General features: G+C 32.7%; 5 protein-coding genes across 12 annotated transcripts in view; 1 reads left to right on the forward strand and 4 right to left on the reverse strand.

Annotated features, from left to right (window-relative positions):
• LOC125068712 (fasciculation and elongation protein zeta-2) overlaps positions 1-3,602 on the forward strand; it is a 37,298-nt gene extending 33,696 nt beyond the window's left edge. Inside the window, exons 5-7 of the mRNA XM_047678002.1 lie at positions 192-448; positions 686-761; positions 1,111-3,602. Coding sequence (XP_047533958.1) covers positions 192-448; positions 686-761; positions 1,111-1,193 — 416 coding nt within the window. The 3' untranslated portion in view covers positions 1,194-3,602. The remainder of the gene's footprint in view (positions 1-191; positions 449-685; positions 762-1,110) is intronic.
• A 714-nt stretch (positions 3,603-4,316) lies between these two features.
• On the reverse strand, positions 4,317-7,146 carry LOC125068866 (brachyurin-like). Its single transcript, XM_047678213.1, has 5 exons — positions 6,910-7,146; positions 5,594-5,870; positions 5,314-5,409; positions 4,973-5,172; positions 4,317-4,505 (listed from the first exon to the last, which is right to left on the reverse strand). Exons 1-5 carry the CDS (start codon positions 7,114-7,116, stop codon positions 4,398-4,400), a joined length of 888 nt encoding a protein of 295 aa, XP_047534169.1. The 5' UTR covers positions 7,117-7,146; the 3' UTR covers positions 4,317-4,397.
• A 1,387-nt stretch (positions 7,147-8,533) lies between these two features.
• LOC125068867 (brachyurin-like) lies at positions 8,534-11,646 on the reverse strand. The gene is made up of 5 exons (XM_047678215.1): positions 11,440-11,646; positions 10,001-10,277; positions 9,379-9,474; positions 8,993-9,192; positions 8,534-8,686 (listed from the first exon to the last, which is right to left on the reverse strand). The coding sequence occupies exons 1-5, from the start codon at positions 11,644-11,646 to the stop codon at positions 8,582-8,584; spliced, it is 885 nt and encodes a 294-aa protein (XP_047534171.1). The 3' UTR covers positions 8,534-8,581.
• A 1,979-nt stretch (positions 11,647-13,625) lies between these two features.
• Positions 13,626-18,235, reverse strand: LOC125069001 (brachyurin-like). Its single transcript, XM_047678406.1, has 7 exons — positions 18,116-18,235; positions 16,940-17,071; positions 16,070-16,223; positions 15,457-15,555; positions 15,188-15,324; positions 14,512-14,568; positions 13,626-14,269 (listed from the first exon to the last, which is right to left on the reverse strand). The coding sequence occupies exons 1-7, from the start codon at positions 18,233-18,235 to the stop codon at positions 14,150-14,152; spliced, it is 819 nt and encodes a 272-aa protein (XP_047534362.1). The 3' UTR covers positions 13,626-14,149.
• A 129-nt stretch (positions 18,236-18,364) lies between these two features.
• Positions 18,365-20,413, reverse strand: part of LOC125068609 (spectrin beta chain) — a 50,790-nt gene continuing 48,741 nt past the window's right edge. For 5 of the 8 annotated variants that reach the window (XM_047677823.1, XM_047677825.1, XM_047677820.1 and 2 more), the window contains one exon: positions 18,366-19,895. In XM_047677823.1, coding sequence (XP_047533779.1) covers positions 19,892-19,895 — 4 coding nt within the window. In that variant the 3' untranslated portion in view covers positions 18,366-19,891. Of the gene's footprint in view, positions 19,896-20,413 lie in introns of all 8 variants that reach the window. The other 3 variants (XM_047677822.1, XM_047677826.1, XM_047677827.1) reach the window with 3 other exon arrangements.

The raw sequence follows: 20,413 nt of genomic DNA on the forward strand, positions 1-20,413 counted from the left end.
TATTCCACGACGCTTCATTCGCTCCAATCTTTCTCCTCGAGCTGAAACCATAAAGTGGACAAATGACAGTAAATAAAGGCTCAGAAATATTATACAAAATCGAAAAAGACGAAGAATAGATGGACAAAGTCGGTGTAATCATAAAAAATCGTAACGATAACATTACTAAAATAACCTTAATCGAATTACAGAACTACGTCAATTATCACTCGCTCAACTGAACGAGATATTTATGGAACTGGAAGTGCTGATCCGGGAGTTCTCGGAGACGCTGATAGCGGAGCTGGCGTTGAGGGACGAGCTGGAGTACGAGAAGGAGCTGAAGAACACTTTCATATCGCTGCTGCTGGCCGTGCAGAACAAGCGCCGCCAGCACCACATCGAGAAGAAGAAGCGGCCCGGCGCGCCGCGCTCGCCCAACCTCAACCACTCGCACTCCGAGCCCAAGGTGAGCTGCCGCTCGAGCAGTTGTTGGTTCAGAGAGAGCAATCACTTATTGCATGATACTAAACTAAAACAATAATTAGACCATAACACATAGACAGGCAGTTTGTTGTCTATGAATCTTGCAAGCAATCTGTAATAAGAAATATTAAATTGTCAGATATATAAAAATATGGTATTAAAAATCTTCTAAATCTTATAATATTTTGGACAACTACATAGATGCGTTATTTTTTTTTAGTACTTGACTACAGTGATCCCGTTCCACATGGACAATGGACCTCCCGACAATCAATCTCTCCAAGTTCTTATCAAAAGTAAGTTTTTTAAGCCAATTATATATTTAAGTGATCATATTTACGGTATTATGAACTCTTCTGTGTTGAGTCATAGAGCCTACCATAGACTGTAGACTCAGTAACCAAAAATCCAAATGGTCCCGAGTCATCCTATAATTATATATATGAGTAAGATTAATTAATTTCATAAATACATTACCATATTCCAGTCTACTACTGAGAATATCACGACAAATCTAAAAATAATTTAATGGCCGGGCCGGATCCGGGGTTTAAACTTATAAGCTAGTCACTTTATTAACGAAGCAGATAAAAACTAATGACAGCATTAAAATTAAACACAAGCTAAAAAAAACTTTATTTTCAGTTCTCAAAGCAATCAACGAAGACAGCCCCACCGTGCCGACGCTGCTAACAGACTACATACTCAAAGTCTTGTGTCCGACATAAACACACACAGATTTAGCTAATACCATAAACAATAACAACACAACTACATTTACGCTTCGAACTCTTTACTTTTAATATTCAAAATGTAGTCATCTGGAACGATGACGGTTATCATTGTCCTTATAAAGCTATTTTAGAAGCGAAAATGTAGTTATGTTTTGGATAAATTTCAGATTTCTACATTTCGATGTCAGCACATTCTATTTAATATTAAGCTATTGTTTCATATCAAAACAATAATAAAATTTAATCAGTGTATCGCATCAGCGATTAATATAAGCACTTTCTATATATTTAAAACGATAAAAAAGTAAATTAAAAAAAAAAGTCCGAGTACAGATAAAAAAAACGCTCGCATTCGCAACTTTGTCTATGCTCTCGATGTTGCCATGTGTATTATAGATTTGTATTTTTAAAAATGTCTTTATTTTTCGTATTTTAAGTTATTATTGCCATAAACTTATTCTCATATTCAAATTAATTTTGGCATATTTATGATTTATAATACTTTTTGCATAAATGAACTGTGATATCGTATTATGGTAGTTTGTTAATTATTGCTTCCTTTTAAGATTTACTTATTCTGTGCTGTTTTCAATTAATGTTCATTGCATTATTATATTTGTTTAAGATGTCGGTTATTTTTAATGTTTTATGAAAAAGCGGTGTAAATATGAAATTAATAAACCGGAATTGTCGTCTCAAGGTAAATAATAATTAGTGAATTTAGTTATTTTAAGAATTTAACTGGAGAGGCTTGTAAATAATAATGATCAGCTTTGCCTTCACGTAGGTTTTATTAAATATTATATTTTAAAAGGGCTCCAATCTTAATGTTAACAATTAACACAAATAAATTGATGAATATATTCAATTTTTTATTGATTATCTATTGTTTTAAATACGACTAGTGAACGATACACTTTGTTCAAGCCAAGCCCAAAGTTATTTTTGTTTTAAAAACATCGATATATTATTTCCATTAGCATGTAAAACGAAATAGTTGCGTAGAGTAAATAATCAAATGATAAATCAATGTAACAGATAATTTGTCATATAAAGTTTAAATTAAATTGTCACTAATCCCGAGCACTATGCAATATAAATGTAGTTTTAGGTTACAAAATTATAAAATAGGTTTTATCTCTAGTCTCAACGGTTCGTAGTCATAATTTTGTTAATTTTAAAATATATCAATCTATAAAATAAGAAAATTCTACAAATTCTTTATACAATTAAAAGAATTTAAAGATAATCTTACGACAGGAAAACTTTTTCGTAAGCTTATTTTTATATTCTATCATTTTGACAGCTCGACAAATACTAAATAAGGTATTAAATTATAATGCATGATAATATGTGTAAAGTTGTTGTTGTAATTTGAAAACATTTTAAAGGTTTTAAATAAATGAAACATTATGTTCTGTTAGCAATGTAACGCGGAGGCTTTTGTCGCACACTTTTAAATTTTCGTGTAGCAACACCAATTTGTTGTATATGTAATTGTGTAGAAATGAATAAGGAAATTGTGGTAACGAATGACAAAGGTTGGAAATTGATATTATATATAATATTTAAATAGTTGTGATACATCATCTTCATTATTTAACCTTGAACAGTCGCACGATAAAGAGATAGCTGAAAATAAATAGAGTTGATAAATAATAATAATTATAGGAAATAATTAAAAATATTTAAATTATCACCATTCACGTCATCAAACTTTATATGTAAAACTCTTAAAACAAAATTGAACCTTTGACTCTGGTTCCCTGGTAACGGGGACCGGCCTTGGTGTGACAAGCTACATGCGTTGACGCATCATCCCCGTCATCTATAAGGGAAACAATGTTAAAGGTTCAAGCCGCCGCGGAAAATACTGAACTTAACAAACGGCGGCAACATTCGTCTTTAATTCTAAAAAATGTATTTGTACCAACAGTGCAAATGATTCTTAAAGTCTTTGACTTCCACGTGAATAATTGGAATTGAGATTAAACGTGGAAATGTTGCTAACATTCGTGCCCCCATTCCACCCGATCACGATTTGCACAGTGACTTTTTTAATTTTGATTTTGCTATACGTCAATGTTTGTCAACTCTCTTCTCAGCTGTGTTGACATTGACGAAATTAAATGTCAGTGTCAAAATTTGTATATTGACAAATTATGACATAAAAGTTGACTTTTTTTTTAATCGGAGCCGTCACATAAATTTTAATTTGACTTTGGCTCAACATCGTGGGACTGAGTGAGGAATATTGGTTATTTATATCGTGTAACTGAAAATATCGATGAAATATTTTTATTATCTATTGTCGATTTAAAAAATATTTTATAGATAGTCATTTTAAATAACTCAACTATCAGAATGGACGCGTGGTACCTGGTCAAAATAAAGGAGCTTGAAATAAAATGGTCTTTTTTTCTCATATATCGAAGTGATCATAATATCTTATCAATATTTATTAAAAGGCTTTTTTATATTATATATATAGGCGGACGAGCAAATAGGCCACCTAATCGTAAGTGGTCACCACCGCTCATAGCCGCGTCGCGTTGTAAGAAATATCAATTATTCCTTACATCGCCAACTTGCCACCAACCTTGGGAACTAAGATGTTATATCCCTTGTGCCTGTAGTTACGCTGGCTCACTCACCCTTTGAACCGGTTCACAATAATACTGGGTACTGCTGTTTGGCAGTAGAACATCTGATGATTGAGTGGTTCCTACCCAGACGGGCTAGCACAGAGCCCTACTACCAAGACTTAAAGCACAAAACACTTTTTGGAAGTAATATCATATCAAAATTCTAAGCTGAGTCATTATTTTATTCGTGAACTAATAAGTAACTACTATAGACTATTCCAAGTTTTTATCAACGTTATTTTATACCTAATCATTTTAGTAGAGTAAGCGTGAGGGCTTCTTTGTTTTTATATTTAGAGTAAAATTATCGGAAATCTCAAACAAACTTCATAGTGAATATTAAAAAAAAAACATTTATTTACAAATAACATGAAAAAGTACTTAAATATGTATTGTACATGTTGCATGTGAGGTAGGTATAAATAATAAATACTTAATGTTCATATGGTATACGTTGTCATATTCAATTAAACACTTTTTAAGAATATTTAAATGCTCAAATATTACAATAAATATAACATAAGCAATAATTTAATCAGTCCTTTTTAGAATATTAGTTCATGTGCTGCTTTATAAAATCGTAGAAGCTAGTGACTCTGGCGAACGCAGACGGGTGACCAAGTTGGCAGCCAGCACTAGCGACGAATGAACTGACACCCACCTGAAAATTATAATTTACAGTTAGCAAAGATACTTAATAAGATCGTTACATCCATCTACCACCTACCACCAACTAACCACCACAAAGCGACGAAATAACTCACACCCACCTAAAATAAAATTTAACAATCAAGAATAACGCTTATTAAGTTCATAACAGTCGGATGTACTTCAAGGTCGTCAATTTGTATTGCTTGCTTCTTACCAAATTACATCGAATTCGGTTCAGTAGTTCGGCCGTGAAAGAGCAACGGACAGGCAGACTGAGTTATTTTCGATTTCATAATAATCGTATATTACATGTATTTCGTTTAGATGGGGAATTCAATCTGGTGTCCGAAATAGACTAACACTAATATTTTTCCTTACATTTACATTGTAAAGAATAACGATTGGTCGATTTTGTCAGATTAAATGCAAATTTTTAATAGTTTACATACACTAAGTATGTCAAAGGAAAAAACTTACCAAAATGTTCTGGCCATTACGATTGATAACAAGAGGTCCACCAGAGTCGCCTCCGCAGATGCCAATTCCGCCAAAACCGTCCGTGCAGAGGGTACTTTCTTGCACGAAGTTCGAACCGAATACGGCCTGGCACTGTTGAACTGAGATCACTCGCAGGTTGACGTGACTCACCACCGAATTTACGGATACTCCTGTTTGAGCTGGACGACAAGATTGTTATTAATATAAACTTAATTTATATAAATTTACAAATTGAGACTAAAATCTCATATGGAAGAGAAAGAGAAGCAAATCTTTGTGGATTTCGTTTTTTTTTAAACCAATGAAAAAAACATAATTACCATCATTTGTCTTGCCGTATCCCGCTGCAGTGCCGGTTTCGGACACGAAACTATCCCATAAGTTGTTGTGGGGCAGAGCAATTGGTTGAATTGCAGCTGAAATATTATTTTCATTAAAACTTATTCAAATTAACTAACGACAAGATTTAGATTACAAAAACCCACTCAAGTGCAATAGGCAATTCATGTCATGGCATTTAATCGAGAAAATTATAAATTAGCAAACAGAAAACAAATATTAAAATGACCACGAAAAATATTTTAAAAAAAAAGTACTTACATGAAAACGTAACACGGTATGGTAAGTAGATAATGGCTATATCATTTCTTAAAAATGAAGCATCCCATTCAGGGTGGATCACAACATTTGATGTTGGTATTCTGGTGCCTCCCCTGAATAAAAATTGAGACCCCAGTACCACGACGAATTGCCTAACGAATAGAGAGCCAGGAACGTCCCAGCAATGGGCGGCCGTAATGAGCCGATCAGCGCTGATCAATGATGAGCCACAAGCGGAGGTACCCGGGTGATTGAAGAAGGTGACGAGCAAGCCAGCCTGTGAAATTGTTAAATATTGTTAAGGTTGCTTTATATAGTTCGTAAATGTATTCTAGAACATTTATGCTTTATTAAAAGTTCGTCGTTCAACTAAAGTGCTATTAAATAGTTATGTGTATAATTTAGTTCCTACTTAAAATAAAGGGAATATTATTTTATTATTTAAATATTATAAAACCAATTTATAAAACATTAGTATTCCGGTATAGCCGACTTATTAAAATGCTACTTACTTATGAACATAGGCAGCAATGAATGCTTGAAGTAGTAAAATTGTCTATTATATGTAGGTGTTAATATGAGTATGTTATGTAAACATATTTATACTAATTTTTTTATCAATCAACATTTATGCAAAATGTGTTTGAAAATATTTAGACACTATTGCCAAAAAAAATGTGTCAATTAGGTACAATTTGTTATCATTAGTAGATAATTAATTTATGCGATAATAATTGACCATGACACACGACCCGCCAAACGAAAGCTAGACAATAATAAAAAACGAAGATAGGTAAAGATAAGTAGGTATTTATTCTATATTCTGTGTAGTTATTTTTTATAACTAGTTTACAAAGTCTGAGATCCTAAAGTACTGGGTTCAAATCCCAGGTCACACTAATAAACTTATAAAAAGCTATTGTAGAAATTCTCAAAATTTGGACTTAATAAAATCCAAAACCTGCTTATTTATTGCATCTAAGGGGAAACAAAGTTCACCGGGTCAGCTAGTATACCTTTTTATATAGATATATATTTATATTTTTATACCCAAAAATAAATATTTACTATTGAGATAGTAAAGAAATAAAATATTAAATAACAGATTGAAATGCCTACAAATCTAATATGCGTAATATTAATTAATAAATAAAATAAATCTGTTTGGCTCATTAATTTGATAACGAAAAAGATGTTAATCAAAATAATCCTAAAAGCTGATAACATTTAAATTACATGCCGCTGTGATTGCATTAAAACAATGATAGGATTCAATAGTTTTTTAAATGTCGACGAATAATAAACCGTATGCTTACCAAATAAGGGTGTGCGTTGGGTGGCGCTACTACACCACCAACTATCCTGCCTTGAATATTGCTTTGGTTAGCTAAGATCTTTTCCTCGGCTTCCTTTATCCTAGTCGCCTCTGGGATACCGATATCGATGTGGTAGTTAGTAGACACCTCTACGGTTGCAGAAACTGCCGCTACCAAACATAATACTGCCACCGTAAAACAACGCATTTTTTCATCGACAGACTAGCGGTTCAAATAATGATTGGTTTTTATTGCATTTATATATGTACCTCTTATCGCTGGTATCTTACAATAAATCGGTAATTTCTGATTTAATCCAGGATTATTATATTTTTTTAAATGATTAATTATGACAACAGACGTGATAATTTATCTTTGTACACGTTTTAGTCTTTTTAATAAAAATATATTATTTTGTTTGAATAAAACAAATATGTTGTGTTCTTTCAGTTCATTGTGACTTTTTGTGATAATTGTGACTAAACTATCGCAAGTATGTATCGCTACTTTACATCACGTATATATATTTTCACTTGCTTTTCGTCATTTAACTTAACTTTTTTATTAAAGAAACAGTTGACAAGATGACAATATTAACCTTACTCACAAACTCTAACTAGTTTATGTTGATTTAAATTTAACAATAGATTTTACTAACTCCTTAACGATATGATAATGAAATTATTAGACGTTCACGCTGCAATCCGACCACCGAAAACCGAAGACCTATGATAAATTGGCTCTAATTGATAAAAATACAAGGTGCATATATATGTAAGTATGCGGTATTTAAATTTAATACCAATTAAATTTGAAATACCGCCAAAAATAAAAAATACATAGCTCGACGTCACTGCCACTATTACATGTCGATCGAAAACAATATTTCCCAAAAAAAAATTGATTTGATTTTGAATTTAAAAGAAATTGATATTTCTCTAATCAATCTTGAGTTAATAAATAACATTAACTTAAATATGCATAACAAAACGATGTAAAATTAGTAATTTGTAATGAAGAAAGTGTGTTCTTCACTACCAATTCAATATTGTTGTTGATTTATTTGATTACAACTATATAAAATCAATAATTCAGGAGTCACAAGTTATGATTTGATATTAAATCAGTTCCTACAGCTTGCTAAGAAATAGCTTTAATGTATGCTCATTTTAACCACTCGATGCAAGTGTTAAGAGAAGTGTCTTATTGTGTTATGATTAATTAATATCTTCTATTTTTCCTTTTCAAATATCTTAAAAACAGTAGTACATCAGCAGATAATATATATATTTTTTTCTATTTTTATTATATGTTATATATTTATTTTATATAAAAGATAAACATAAAAAACATTAATGAGGAACAAAGCTAATACTTATATAGTTATAACAAAAATTATATGCCAGAAAACCTAAAATAATTAAAATGGCATACACCATATCTAATATGAATAGTAATTTAAATTAATAATTAATAAATTTAATATAAAAAGCACAATTAATTCAAAAAAACTGTCAATTAGTCTGAAAAAAATCCATCTTATAAAGGTAACGTGAGTGTGGTCAAATAAATAAGGGATTTATAATAATTACATCGGTTAAAATGCAATATCAAACTATATTTTAAAATAAAATATTAAACACTTATTAAAAGTCAAAAGATAGAATCCGAGTTACATGTGCTGCAGAATAAAATTGTAAAAGCTAGTGATCCTAGCAAACGCAGATGGATGACCAAGCTGGCAGCCAGCTCTAGCGACGAATGAACTGACACCCACCTGAAAATAATAATTTACAGTTAGCAAAAATACTTAATAAGATCGTAACATCTACTACTACCACAAAAAACTACCACCGTTAGGAAAGGGTGGCGTGAGACCGAAGAAGAATAGCTCTTCGTCATTTGCTTCAGCCAATACCATAAAAATACAGAATATACAACCATTATAGAGGTCTTCTATCTTAATATGTTTCATAGCTAATGAAACATAGTTGTAAAAACAGTTTTATAACAGCTTATATTTAGATAAAGTACTTCATGATAGCATTGCATTTAATAACGAAGTAACATCGGATTAACTCACCAAGACTTCCTGACCATTGCGATTGACAACAAGAGGTCCACCAGAGTCGCCACCGCAGATGCCAATTCCGCCAAAACCGTCCGTGCAGAGGGTACTTTCATGCACGAAGTTCCAGCCGAATACGGCCCGGCACTGTTGAACGGAGATCACTCGCAGGGAGACGTGACTCACCACCGAATTTACGGATATTCCTGTTTGAGCTGTTAGACAAGATTATATTTATATTATTTAGATCTTTATAAAAAATGATATATAAGAGTTATAATATATTTTTGAAGAGAAAAATTATTTGTGTAATAATGAATTATTCATTACTAAACATGGAGTATATTCTATATTTGTAGTTACGACTTATATTTGAAATAATTTAAAAATAATGTATTTACCATCATTAGTCTTGCCATAGCCAATGGCAGTGGCGACTTGACCCACGAAGCTATCCCATAAATTGTTGTGGGGCAGAGCGATTGGTCGGATTGTGGCTGAAATATACAAAATAATTAGTAATTTAAAAAAGATCAATGCTATCCTAGATCGGTGATTATTAAAATTATAAATGCAAAAGTAACTCTGTCGTTAGATTGTCGTAAGCGTGAAGAAGTAACATTTCTTCGGTGTTCGCATGATGAGGTAGCACTTCTTTACGCTTAAACCACTGAGCTAATTTAGATGAAATTTCATGCTAATATAGTTTGAGTCCCGGGGTGAATTGTAAAATTCTATTTTACCCTTAAAATGAGAGGTTTATAATGTTTATAAGTTTTATAAATTTTGCGCGGATAAAGTCGCAGGTTCTTATACTTTGAAATAAATTCAAAATGCACCTTCATTTATTGATTTCTTGATTTAAAAAGAAGGAAGAAGTTTATTTTACAGCAAGTCTTGATGAACGTCTATTCTCAACAATCATTTTACTATACCTTGTTTTGTCCATATTTTTAAAATGACTGAGATAATCCTTTAATTATCCGTTACGTAAAAAACATTAGAAAATATGTTTATACTTACTGGAAAATGAAACACGATACGGTAAGTAGATAATAGCTATATCATTTGTATAAAAATTTGGATCATATTGGGGGTGAACCACGACGTTTGAAGTGGGTATTCTGGTGCCTCCGCTGAATAAAAATTGAGACCCCAGTACCACGACGAATTGTCTAACGAATAGAGAGCCAGGAACGTCCCAGCAATGGGCGGCCGTAATTAGACGATCAGCGCTGATCAATGATGAGCCACAAGCGGAGGTACCCGGGTTATTGAAGAAGGTGACGAGCAAGCCAGCCTGTGAAATTGTCAAGTATTGTTAGTGAACATTTATGCTTTATTAAATGTTTCATTGTTTTGACTATAATTAAACACTTTATTATTTAAATATGAGATGAAAACCCGGCTTCGCTCGGGTAAAATAAATAAAACTAAACAAATACGGTTTATCATTTAGTTTTCATATAATATATAACTTTTATTTATATTTAATAACTGCACGAAATTATTATTTGGAACACACTTTCTGAACGCACCCGTAAACGTCAAACATGGCCACCCGTTGAATTGTCATGTAATTGAATTTCACGGAATTTATATCGAAATATCTCGATTATACGAATTTTGAATATCGGTATGTTATCGACTCAAAAATCATTATTTTTTAACGATCTTTAATAATTATGGATAGATTTCGATCGGGTCTATCGTAGACCTGCACAGAAAAACGTTATTCTGAGGACCTACTCGGGTATAGAGCATTGTGACATAGATTCAATACATGAGTCTAGGATTATTTCCTAGATACTCCCGAAGATTTCGCAACATTTGAGTTATCAAAAAGAAACAAATACTTTTATATCGGAATGTTAAATCCAAAGACTAGTATGTACAAACATAAAAAAAATCTCCTACGCTTTATTATATTCATTCATCTCCCAATTCTCTTAAATTTTTATATGGCAAGCTGATCATTTTAAAAATATTAAAATACATAGGGAGCACTTCCGCGTCTTAAAATAAATTTAACTGTCATATTTAGAAATCTACTTTGTCTGCAATTACGAAAAAAAATAAAATAGTACATAATCTACTTTTGAATTCAGATACACGTACTCAATATTGTAATATTCCATAGGCACATTCTTGGTTGAAACATACGGACAATTAATTTATTTTTAATTATTTATGTGAATGAGTTTCCTAACACGGCTTATTTAATTAAAACTACCTATTTTCTTCTTATATAAAACTATATATTACACTGTCACAGTGTCACACTTCCGGGCCTTGTTTCGCCCAAGTTTTGATGGATTGCCGTCAAATAAGACTATGAAACTGACGGAACAAAGAGTGTCCATATGTTCGACAAACTGCACAATCCTTTGCAGAAGGATATTCGTAGAAGTAGAAGTTGAAATATCTATCAGGAGGACATCATATTTGTGTAATATACTTACCAGATAAGGAAACGCATTCGGAGGCGATACAACACCACCAACTATCCTCTCGTTTACATTGTCTTGGTTAGCCAAGATCTTTTCCTCGGCTTCTTTTATCCTGGTCGCTTCCGGGATACCGATATCGATGTGGTAGTTAGTAGACACCTCTACGGTGGCAGAAACTGCCACTACCAAACAAAATCCGACCACGACAGAGCAACGCATTTTAACTTAAAACTAACAGCGATATTTGTATTACATTTATATACCCCTTATCGATACTATGTTTAATAGAGAATCAGTAAATTTTGATTTAATCCAGGATTATTTATTTAATGATAAATAGTAGCGATGATTTTGATAATTTTATGTTCGTGTGCTCATTCTTGTCGATTACGTCATACCTGGGTTTTATTAATTAATACCTATATTGTTGTAATGTGAGAGCGTGCAATTTATTTTCTCTTACTTTCTGTTGAATTGTGCTTATTTAAACTCATTTCGTTTTAAAACATAAGCCTAACGATTGTGTTAGAGAAGTAATGAAGATGATGAATAGTCGAAAATATAATATATGTATGATATTTAGCGAGATGCGATGAGTTCTCTCTACATTAAGTAGGGAAGGTATATCTTTCGGTACGTAACGACCTTTTAATGTCTACTATCATATATCTAACTATATATAAGTACAGAAATAATTATAATTATATCTGTAGCACCACATATTAATCTTACAGATAGTAAATACATATAATAATATTATCTAGTTACTTATTATGATTGTTAGATTTTATTTAATAAGTACTAGCTTCCGCCCGTGGAATTGCCCGCATGACATAAAGTTATTAGTCGTTGCCTCAGGAACAAGTTTGAAATCAACGACCTAAATTGCAGGACCTAAAAAAAATGTATCTGTTTGTAAATATTTACTCTTAATAATGAAGAACTGACGGACTCTTGCCATAGGAAGAAATACATACACAATATTCGCAATGATTGTATTGGTCGGATGATGTTTCAGTTGGCAGTAATGCCGTCAGATTTGCGGTACACATGTCTTCTACACACCTACCAATCCACGCATAACTCAGCTATGTTGTGCGAATAACTCAGCTATGTTGTGCACTACTAAGAGTTTATGATAAAAATATATCTTTATTTATAATATAATACTATTGCACTTAACTACTTATTTCCACTTTAATTTTAATTCCAAAATTCCGATAACAGTTTCGTCGACGTTCAAAACGCCATCTTTCGCAAATCCATAGTGAATGACATAGATTAATCAAGCTCTCGACCAATGATATCGCGTCAATTTGCTGTCAAATGTTGTTTATTTGGCTTTTTTCCTGTTATGGTTGGAATAGAGTATACATCTATTCAACTAAACACTCGTTAGCTTCATTTGCCATCCATATATTAATATATGTATACCCTATCCACTAATCGTAGCCACAACTCGATAGTGTAAAGACAGCCAAATTTAATAACATTTTTTTTATATAAATTTAAGAACATCGAAGGGCTTACAGTTCCATGTGCCTTTTTTACGTTTTAATTTATTGCATTTTGACGTTTTATATTTTATCTTATTACTAAACATCAGCAGATCTTCGCTGGACTTTGTACTAGTCGTCTTTGAAGACGTGGCCCACTCATACTTTATACACGTATATATGTTTTTTTTTTTATCATACATTATAATATTACAATAAATTTATAGCTATAGCCTTTTTCGTTGGTATAAGTTATGATAAGTGTTTATATATATATACATACATTTCTTACGTTTTAGTCTCATTTAGATCAAGCAATGTTTACACGTTGTTACGCTACTCCTAGGATTAAAAAGATTTATATAATTTTACATCTTATTATAGGTTTAGAACAGCGTATTATTAATAATTTACTCGTGCGGTCTCTGCATTGGAATACTGAAAGCGCTGGTCGCTGGGTCGCTCTCTCATTACACTAGATGACACGAACATAAAAATTATTAAGCACCTACCGGTATATCAGATCATGGTGATGCAGAAGAGTTGCACAGATAAAATATTATTAATCGTAAAGTGACAATAGTTTGTGTACTCGTAAATAAAGGTTATGTATTTGAACAAAAGAAATAAAAAAAAATTGAATACACGTTTTATAAGCAAAATCATTTTCAAATTTATTTAAAAAAATATACAAATATTTATGCTTTACATATGGTTAACATATAAGTTAATTAAAATCAATAAATGTCATTTATACAAATGTAATACAACGTATTAGTTAACGACTTTAACTATAAATTAGTCTGCCCACTAAACTGTGATACACGTGAATGAAATGAACGTAGTAAGTACGGAAACCAGCGTGACGCGGACTACTATGCCCACTAGAGCGTATCAACAGCGTATTTCATCCGTGCATCGCGATTTTAGTGGCCGTATTATCCGCTTGTCATATCAGTATGGTTCTCGTTCACACAGTTGTAAAAATATATTCTTTGTATTGAAAAATGTCTCATATTTCTCAAAAAGATTTTTTGTCTGACAATTTCCTACGTGGTACGACTGTGTAGTGGACAGACTATTTAAATATTATTTAGGGGTTAATATGTTAAACAATGTTGTCTTCTTCTTTCCGATGTCTTTACATTGATGAGAGAAAGAGAAACGTGTGCTTAGTTGAACACAGCTTTTTCTCTTCCTAGGAAGCCGATAGTTTGATACGTTAATTAAATAAGGATAATGCCCGTAACGTTGCTGATCCAGTTCAAGCGATGCTGCACGCGAGTGAACACGGACGGCATATCGTTGTTACATCCTTCAGCTGCGATAAATGACGCGACGCCGATCTGTAAATAATAAATGAAAATTATTACATTTAAAGCCACTGCCCCGCTCTGATTCCTAACATCGCGTTTACCTTTTTTTAGGTTTAAATTAGTTTTTGATTAGAAAATCACATATCTTTAAAAGCGATGAGAATTTGCAAAGTAATCTTGAAAGAAGGCTCTGTAATATTTATTATAATGTATATTTAATCAAATACTAGAAAATTTCAAAGTAAAATCATCCATTTGGAAAAAAAACTTACCAATATTGTTTCTTCCGTTATATTCGAAAATATCGTCAAAGGACCGCCGTTGTCGCCCTAAACAAAAACAGACCTTTGTTAAAAGCACGCATACCTATTTCAGTAACAATGTAATTTCACTGATCGCTTTGAATAATATTGTAATTTTATAGTTTTATTAAACATTTAAACTAAACGCACATTACGCGATTACGAAACGGTCAGTGATTGCTGAATATATTTAAACTGATAATATATTAAGTATAAATTTGAGACAAACGACAAAATTCCACGCAATTGTAATATGTATCAATAATTAAATTATAATACGCTGGCATTTACACGTAACATTTTATAATTATTTATATTTTCACAAACATTCGTGTCTGCGCCTTTTTCAGAATTTTTGTACTTAATAATATGTTTTATATAGTAATACTAATTATATTATTTAATTGGTGTCAGCTAAAATGTAATGACTCAAACAATTCTTTTTTTTTTTAATTTACAGCTTGAAATAAATTCCAGTAAAAGGTCAGATCCGAATGAACTCTACCCCTCATCATTCCTGTTACATCAACGATCAAGGCATCAATGAGCGAAAGTGTAAACGCTAAGTTGGTGACGTCACTCGTGCCATTGCCTGCGCCGATGCAGCTTTATATAATAATATAATATAAAACCATGAACATCTTACCTTGCAAGTGCCAGAAGTCGAACTGAAGCCGCATATCACGTCGCTCGGCAAATTGTGGAAATACAATGTGTTGCAAAGAGTGTCCGTAATCACAGTCAACTGCTTCTCGCGGAGAGTTGGAGATATGAATGTGACTCCTAATTTAAAAGTAAATTATCTGAATTTACAATCGATGCTTGAATTTATATATTTTATTTTTCTAAGATGTCATGTCCGTGGGCACGAATTTGTATACATAAACTCTATTTGTTTAGACTAAAGGTTCTTACCTTCTGAAGCAATTCCCCAGCCGGATGCGATTGCGCCGAGACCAGCGAAATTTGATGAGACGGTGCTCAAATACGGCAGACGGACGATACTTATTGTCTCTAAAGAAAGTGTAATTGTCACAATTTTATTTAAAGCGGAGATGAAGATATTTAAATATAATAATAATAAGATATTTTTAATTTCAACATCTCTCTGTTAAGTTTCAATATACGGCATATTCGACACAATAAGACAGCCGATCTTTTATATGCCAGACTTTGAAGTATTTAGTTAAAGACTTGATATGATGATAAAAAGTATCCTAAGTAATTAAGTATTCATTTTGGGAATATCTTCTATTTTGTCTATTTGTTCATGCAGAAAATTCTCATTTATTTATTCACCTCAGCGTTTTAACTCAACTTTGTATATTGTATTTGTACGTAGCTCTTGAATCAATTGTAACTTTATAATGAGAGTGTTCTTATTTCTTTGACGTCTTCCATCTATGTACTTACACATACACACATACACATTAAACAATACAGAATAAAAACATTACATAATATAAGTATATTAAATGTCAAAACGAAACGTATTTTAGTATAGATAACAAAATAATCTAAGTAATACCAGATGTTTGTACACTATTGGGTAGCTTCAAGAGGGCGAGATCGTTCTCAAAAGTATTCGAGTCCCACTCTGGGTGAATAATGATTTCGTCTACGTTGATCAGCCGGCGACCGTTCTCATAACGATCATATAATGAATGAGCTCCTAAAATCGCCTGCAATAATAAAAATATACTACATTTTAATAATATTGTTTGTATATTGATCTTACGCATGAATTATAAAATTAGTAAGGTCCTTGTGAACGTAATATTTAAGTTGTTCACTGCGGCTCTTCTTAATGAATTGCCCAGAAGTTTCTAGTGTTCAACAGTGTGCACACGTCGGTGTATGATATCTCTCTCAATATATTTGCAGGGCTGCTATTTGACATGATTTATTTGACATGCGGGTTCAAACCCAGGCAGGCACCACTGCATTTTCATGTGCTTAATTTGTGTTTATAATTCATCTCGTGCTCGGCGGTGAAGGAAAACATCGTGAGGAAACCTGCATGTGTCTAATTTCAACGAAATTCCGCCACATGTGTATTCCACCAACCCGCACTGGAGCAGCGTGGTGGAATATGTTCCAAACCTTCTCCCCAAAGGGAGAGGAGGCCTTAGTCTAGCAGTGGGAAATTTACAGGCTCAGTGTCATTATGTTCCAGTATTTAGTCAGTTATTCACATGGGGTGGTGTAGGCATTGACCGTGTTAGAAGGGGTATGTAAGTATACCTTTCAGTGAATGTCTATAGCCGAAGATAACCTCTTGACATCGGGTGTACCATTAGAGAGATACGATCATTCATTAATTCCTAGTCTAATTTTAAAACATTTTCAGTAAAAATTACTAGAGAATTGTTAATAGTATCGATTTTTGAAATCAAACCTGCACATGCGTCACTTCCTCGTCGCCATGGAAGCAGCAATGCGCGGCTGTCAACACCCACTGCTGGTGAACCAGAGACCCTCCGCAAAAACCTACCTCTCCAGAAGCCCCTACTCGAAGATATAGAGCTACCTGTTATGAAATACACTACACGTAATTTTTAATACTTTTTTTGTAGAAATATCTTCAGCCCTACCTTTGTTAGATTATAGAAAAATATGATAGTAAAATAAATTGATCAAGGTTATTTATGATTTTATTTTGATGTTTTTTTTTTTAATAGAGGACATTACACGACATGTAAATACCAAATTATGGAAACAAGTGTAACAGAAAACAATTTCTCAAGCAACAAACGGTAAAGCTAGTCTTATCATAATTCAAGCTTCATTTAATTTATTCAAGCCATAGATTTGGCTCAATTCTATTTGAATGCAATGAAAATATATACTATTATTATTTTAAAATACTTCATAAAATATATAAATGTAACTTTCTTAACTTTTTTTTTTAATTTTGGCAATTATTGTATGTAAAATAACCTAAATCTGGTAGACAAAACAAGGCTTGTTTTCAAGTAGGTTCTTGAATTGCTATCTTAGAAGTTAAATTAAATTTCAAGTTTACCATCGACAGTAAAAACAGTAACTTACTTTTTTCCACAAGTTTAATTACAAATTGTTAATTAAAAACAATTACCATGAGATGGCAAATGAGAGTTCCTCTGCAACTTTTAATCTAAAGTAAACCAATGTATATTCTATATAGATAGTTAATTATGCGTGCAGGTATCATATATATGATAGAGCACATAAGAGCACACGGGAGTGCCCGGGCCCCCTTTGTCAAGGGGCTTGTACTGTATTTTTTTTTGTAATGTTACCGGGGCTGCGGCACACATAGAGGGTCACTAAGATTAGGAGCAACAAACGACAAAAACTATCTAGATTATATTCGAAATGGTAAGTACTGTATTTATGTACATTTTTTGTTAGCACTTCGTGAAGATACCACCGATGTACAATAAAAGCCACACGAATCCTATCGGAAAATGTATCTAGTATAATATTACAAAATTCTGTTCTATTTTATAAGTTTAATGAAATAAAAACGAATGTAGTTTAAGAGTTACAATGACAAAATTATTATCATAAATACCATACTAAATTAACTTACTTGATATGGCCTAGAATTTCGTTCACTTGTTACCCCTCCGAGAATCCTCTCATTGGGTTGTTTGTCACACTCTCCTTCACTACATGAACTCGAAGTATTTATTAGAAATAAAACTATCATAACTTTACATACTTTTTTATTATATTTACACATTTTTGACGAAAACATTTTATTCAATGTACTCTTTAACATTAACTTTGACTACTGCAAATGGTTCGAACCGTCGAAACTAGGATGAGAAAGTATTTATCTTGATACGTGACGAATTTATCTTTTATCGCGAGAAGGAATATCTCTCGTATCTGATTCTCTAAATATTTCAAGTGCCCGGATATTAAGTTTTAATATCGTTATTAGGTATTAAGGTAAAGGTAATTGAAAAACATAATTATTTGAAAACATCATTTATTATATTTTCCTCAAAAAAGTAAAATTTTGAAATAAAATATTTAAACATAGTTATACATGCGGTAGTGTGATAAGAGGCGCAGGCGCAGAATTACATATTCGACACTCACACCGACACACGCGCAATCTATACAATAATCATAAGACAAAAACAGAACTAAAAATGTGTGATCGTAACATCTAATAAGGGTGAAATTCAAACGTACGTTATAAGTTAAATAACAAATTTGTGAAATGTTGGCAGTAAAATAATCATTAAATTAATATGTAATAATATAAAGACATTATCTCTTAAAAGCACGATATGAGGCATAAAGCATACTTACAACTCGATTTATCATAAAGACACACTTCAATATCGCTGCCGCGGTACTCTCTGTACCCGCTACCACCTAGACTACGCACCTCTTAACATTACCAAGGATCTATTAAGAAATATTTGATATAAATTTATTTTTTTAAAAGCGGCACTTGTCAGCCGACAGCGACGTCGAAGTTCGAAGACACTTCACAATGAAAATTAATTCTAATTGAGTTACGTAGCTCTCGTTACACGGGAGGTCGGTTTGTATCTTCGCTCCGGTGTAGCGAAGTCAATGAATAAAACGACATCAACTGGGTAAATTAACTATGTGTTGTAAATGCGGTTACAATCATATACATATCTCGTCTATTATCAAATGCGATTAGAATTCCTTTTGATCTTTGCTTGGTCGTCGTCAGTAGTCTAATAAAACATCTAAGATAGTTTAATTTTCGGTTCAAACGAACGTCATACATTTCTAGTTCAAATGAATTTACACTATAATTTATCAATTACATATATGATATACGTATATAAATAAATAATATATATTTTTTTCCATCTGAGTTAAACACTAAAAGTCATCTATTCATAAATAGCGTCGCATTTAGAATTTAATAAAATGTATTAAATTTATAATCGTTACAAGATACAACAATTACACGTCGGGGTGGGATCGTATCATACTCGGATAAAAATATATCTTTACTCGCTCGGCTCGGCTCGGCTGCGGCCGACCAATAAATACAATATCAGACGAAGGCGAACAATTCAAACACTCAAATATCGAACAGTCTTAAATAACGTTTTTTTTGTACGCAACAAAATAATAACAAACAGTTGACAGTCGTCAGTGCGGCCGCTCGACACAATTTCATCATTAGCAAAGCTTACGGTAGCAAGCGTCGTGAGAAATATGCGGCGTCCGGTCCGGCCCCGCGGCGTGCCGGAGCGCGACCGGACGCGGGCCGGGCACGGCCGGGCTCGGGGGCCGGGGACGCGGCGTGCGTAATGAGAAACGTGATGCGGGCGTTACGAGCGGCTGTCCGAGGGTCCCTCGCCGCTTAACTGTGGAGGAGAACGGCTAATAAGTTTTCTAGCTTTAAAATACGACCATCATAAAGATTAGTCAGACGTACGGATTACTAAAATAGCATTAGCAAATCATCGTGTTTCAATTATTTAATTACCTTGAAAAATGTAATCACCTACATACAAAGAAATTAAGAGCATTCTGAGGGTATTCAAAATAATTTAAATTATCACTTTATAAAAGCTATTGTAAAACCATTGTATACAGATAGGGCTCATAAAATGTACTTCTCAACATAGTACACATCGCATGCGATCGGTATACAATATTTCATACAACAGACCGCACCCATTACTCATTTCCCATTCGTTACTTCCCAAAGTAACAAGATAGTAATAATAAATTTTAATTGTGATCTTTAGATAAATCACGACAATGCGTCAAAAAACTTAGCTCTCTGAATATTATAAAATATACCTATTATGTAGGAAGTAACGAATTATACCCAAGAACCAGTCACAAGAGTACATAAAACGTCTACGAACAAATATTA

The sequence above is a fragment of the Vanessa atalanta genome, chromosome 14 (assembly GCF_905147765.1).
Source record: "Vanessa atalanta chromosome 14, ilVanAtal1.2, whole genome shotgun sequence".
Taxonomy (NCBI): Eukaryota; Metazoa; Arthropoda; class Insecta; order Lepidoptera; family Nymphalidae; genus Vanessa; species Vanessa atalanta.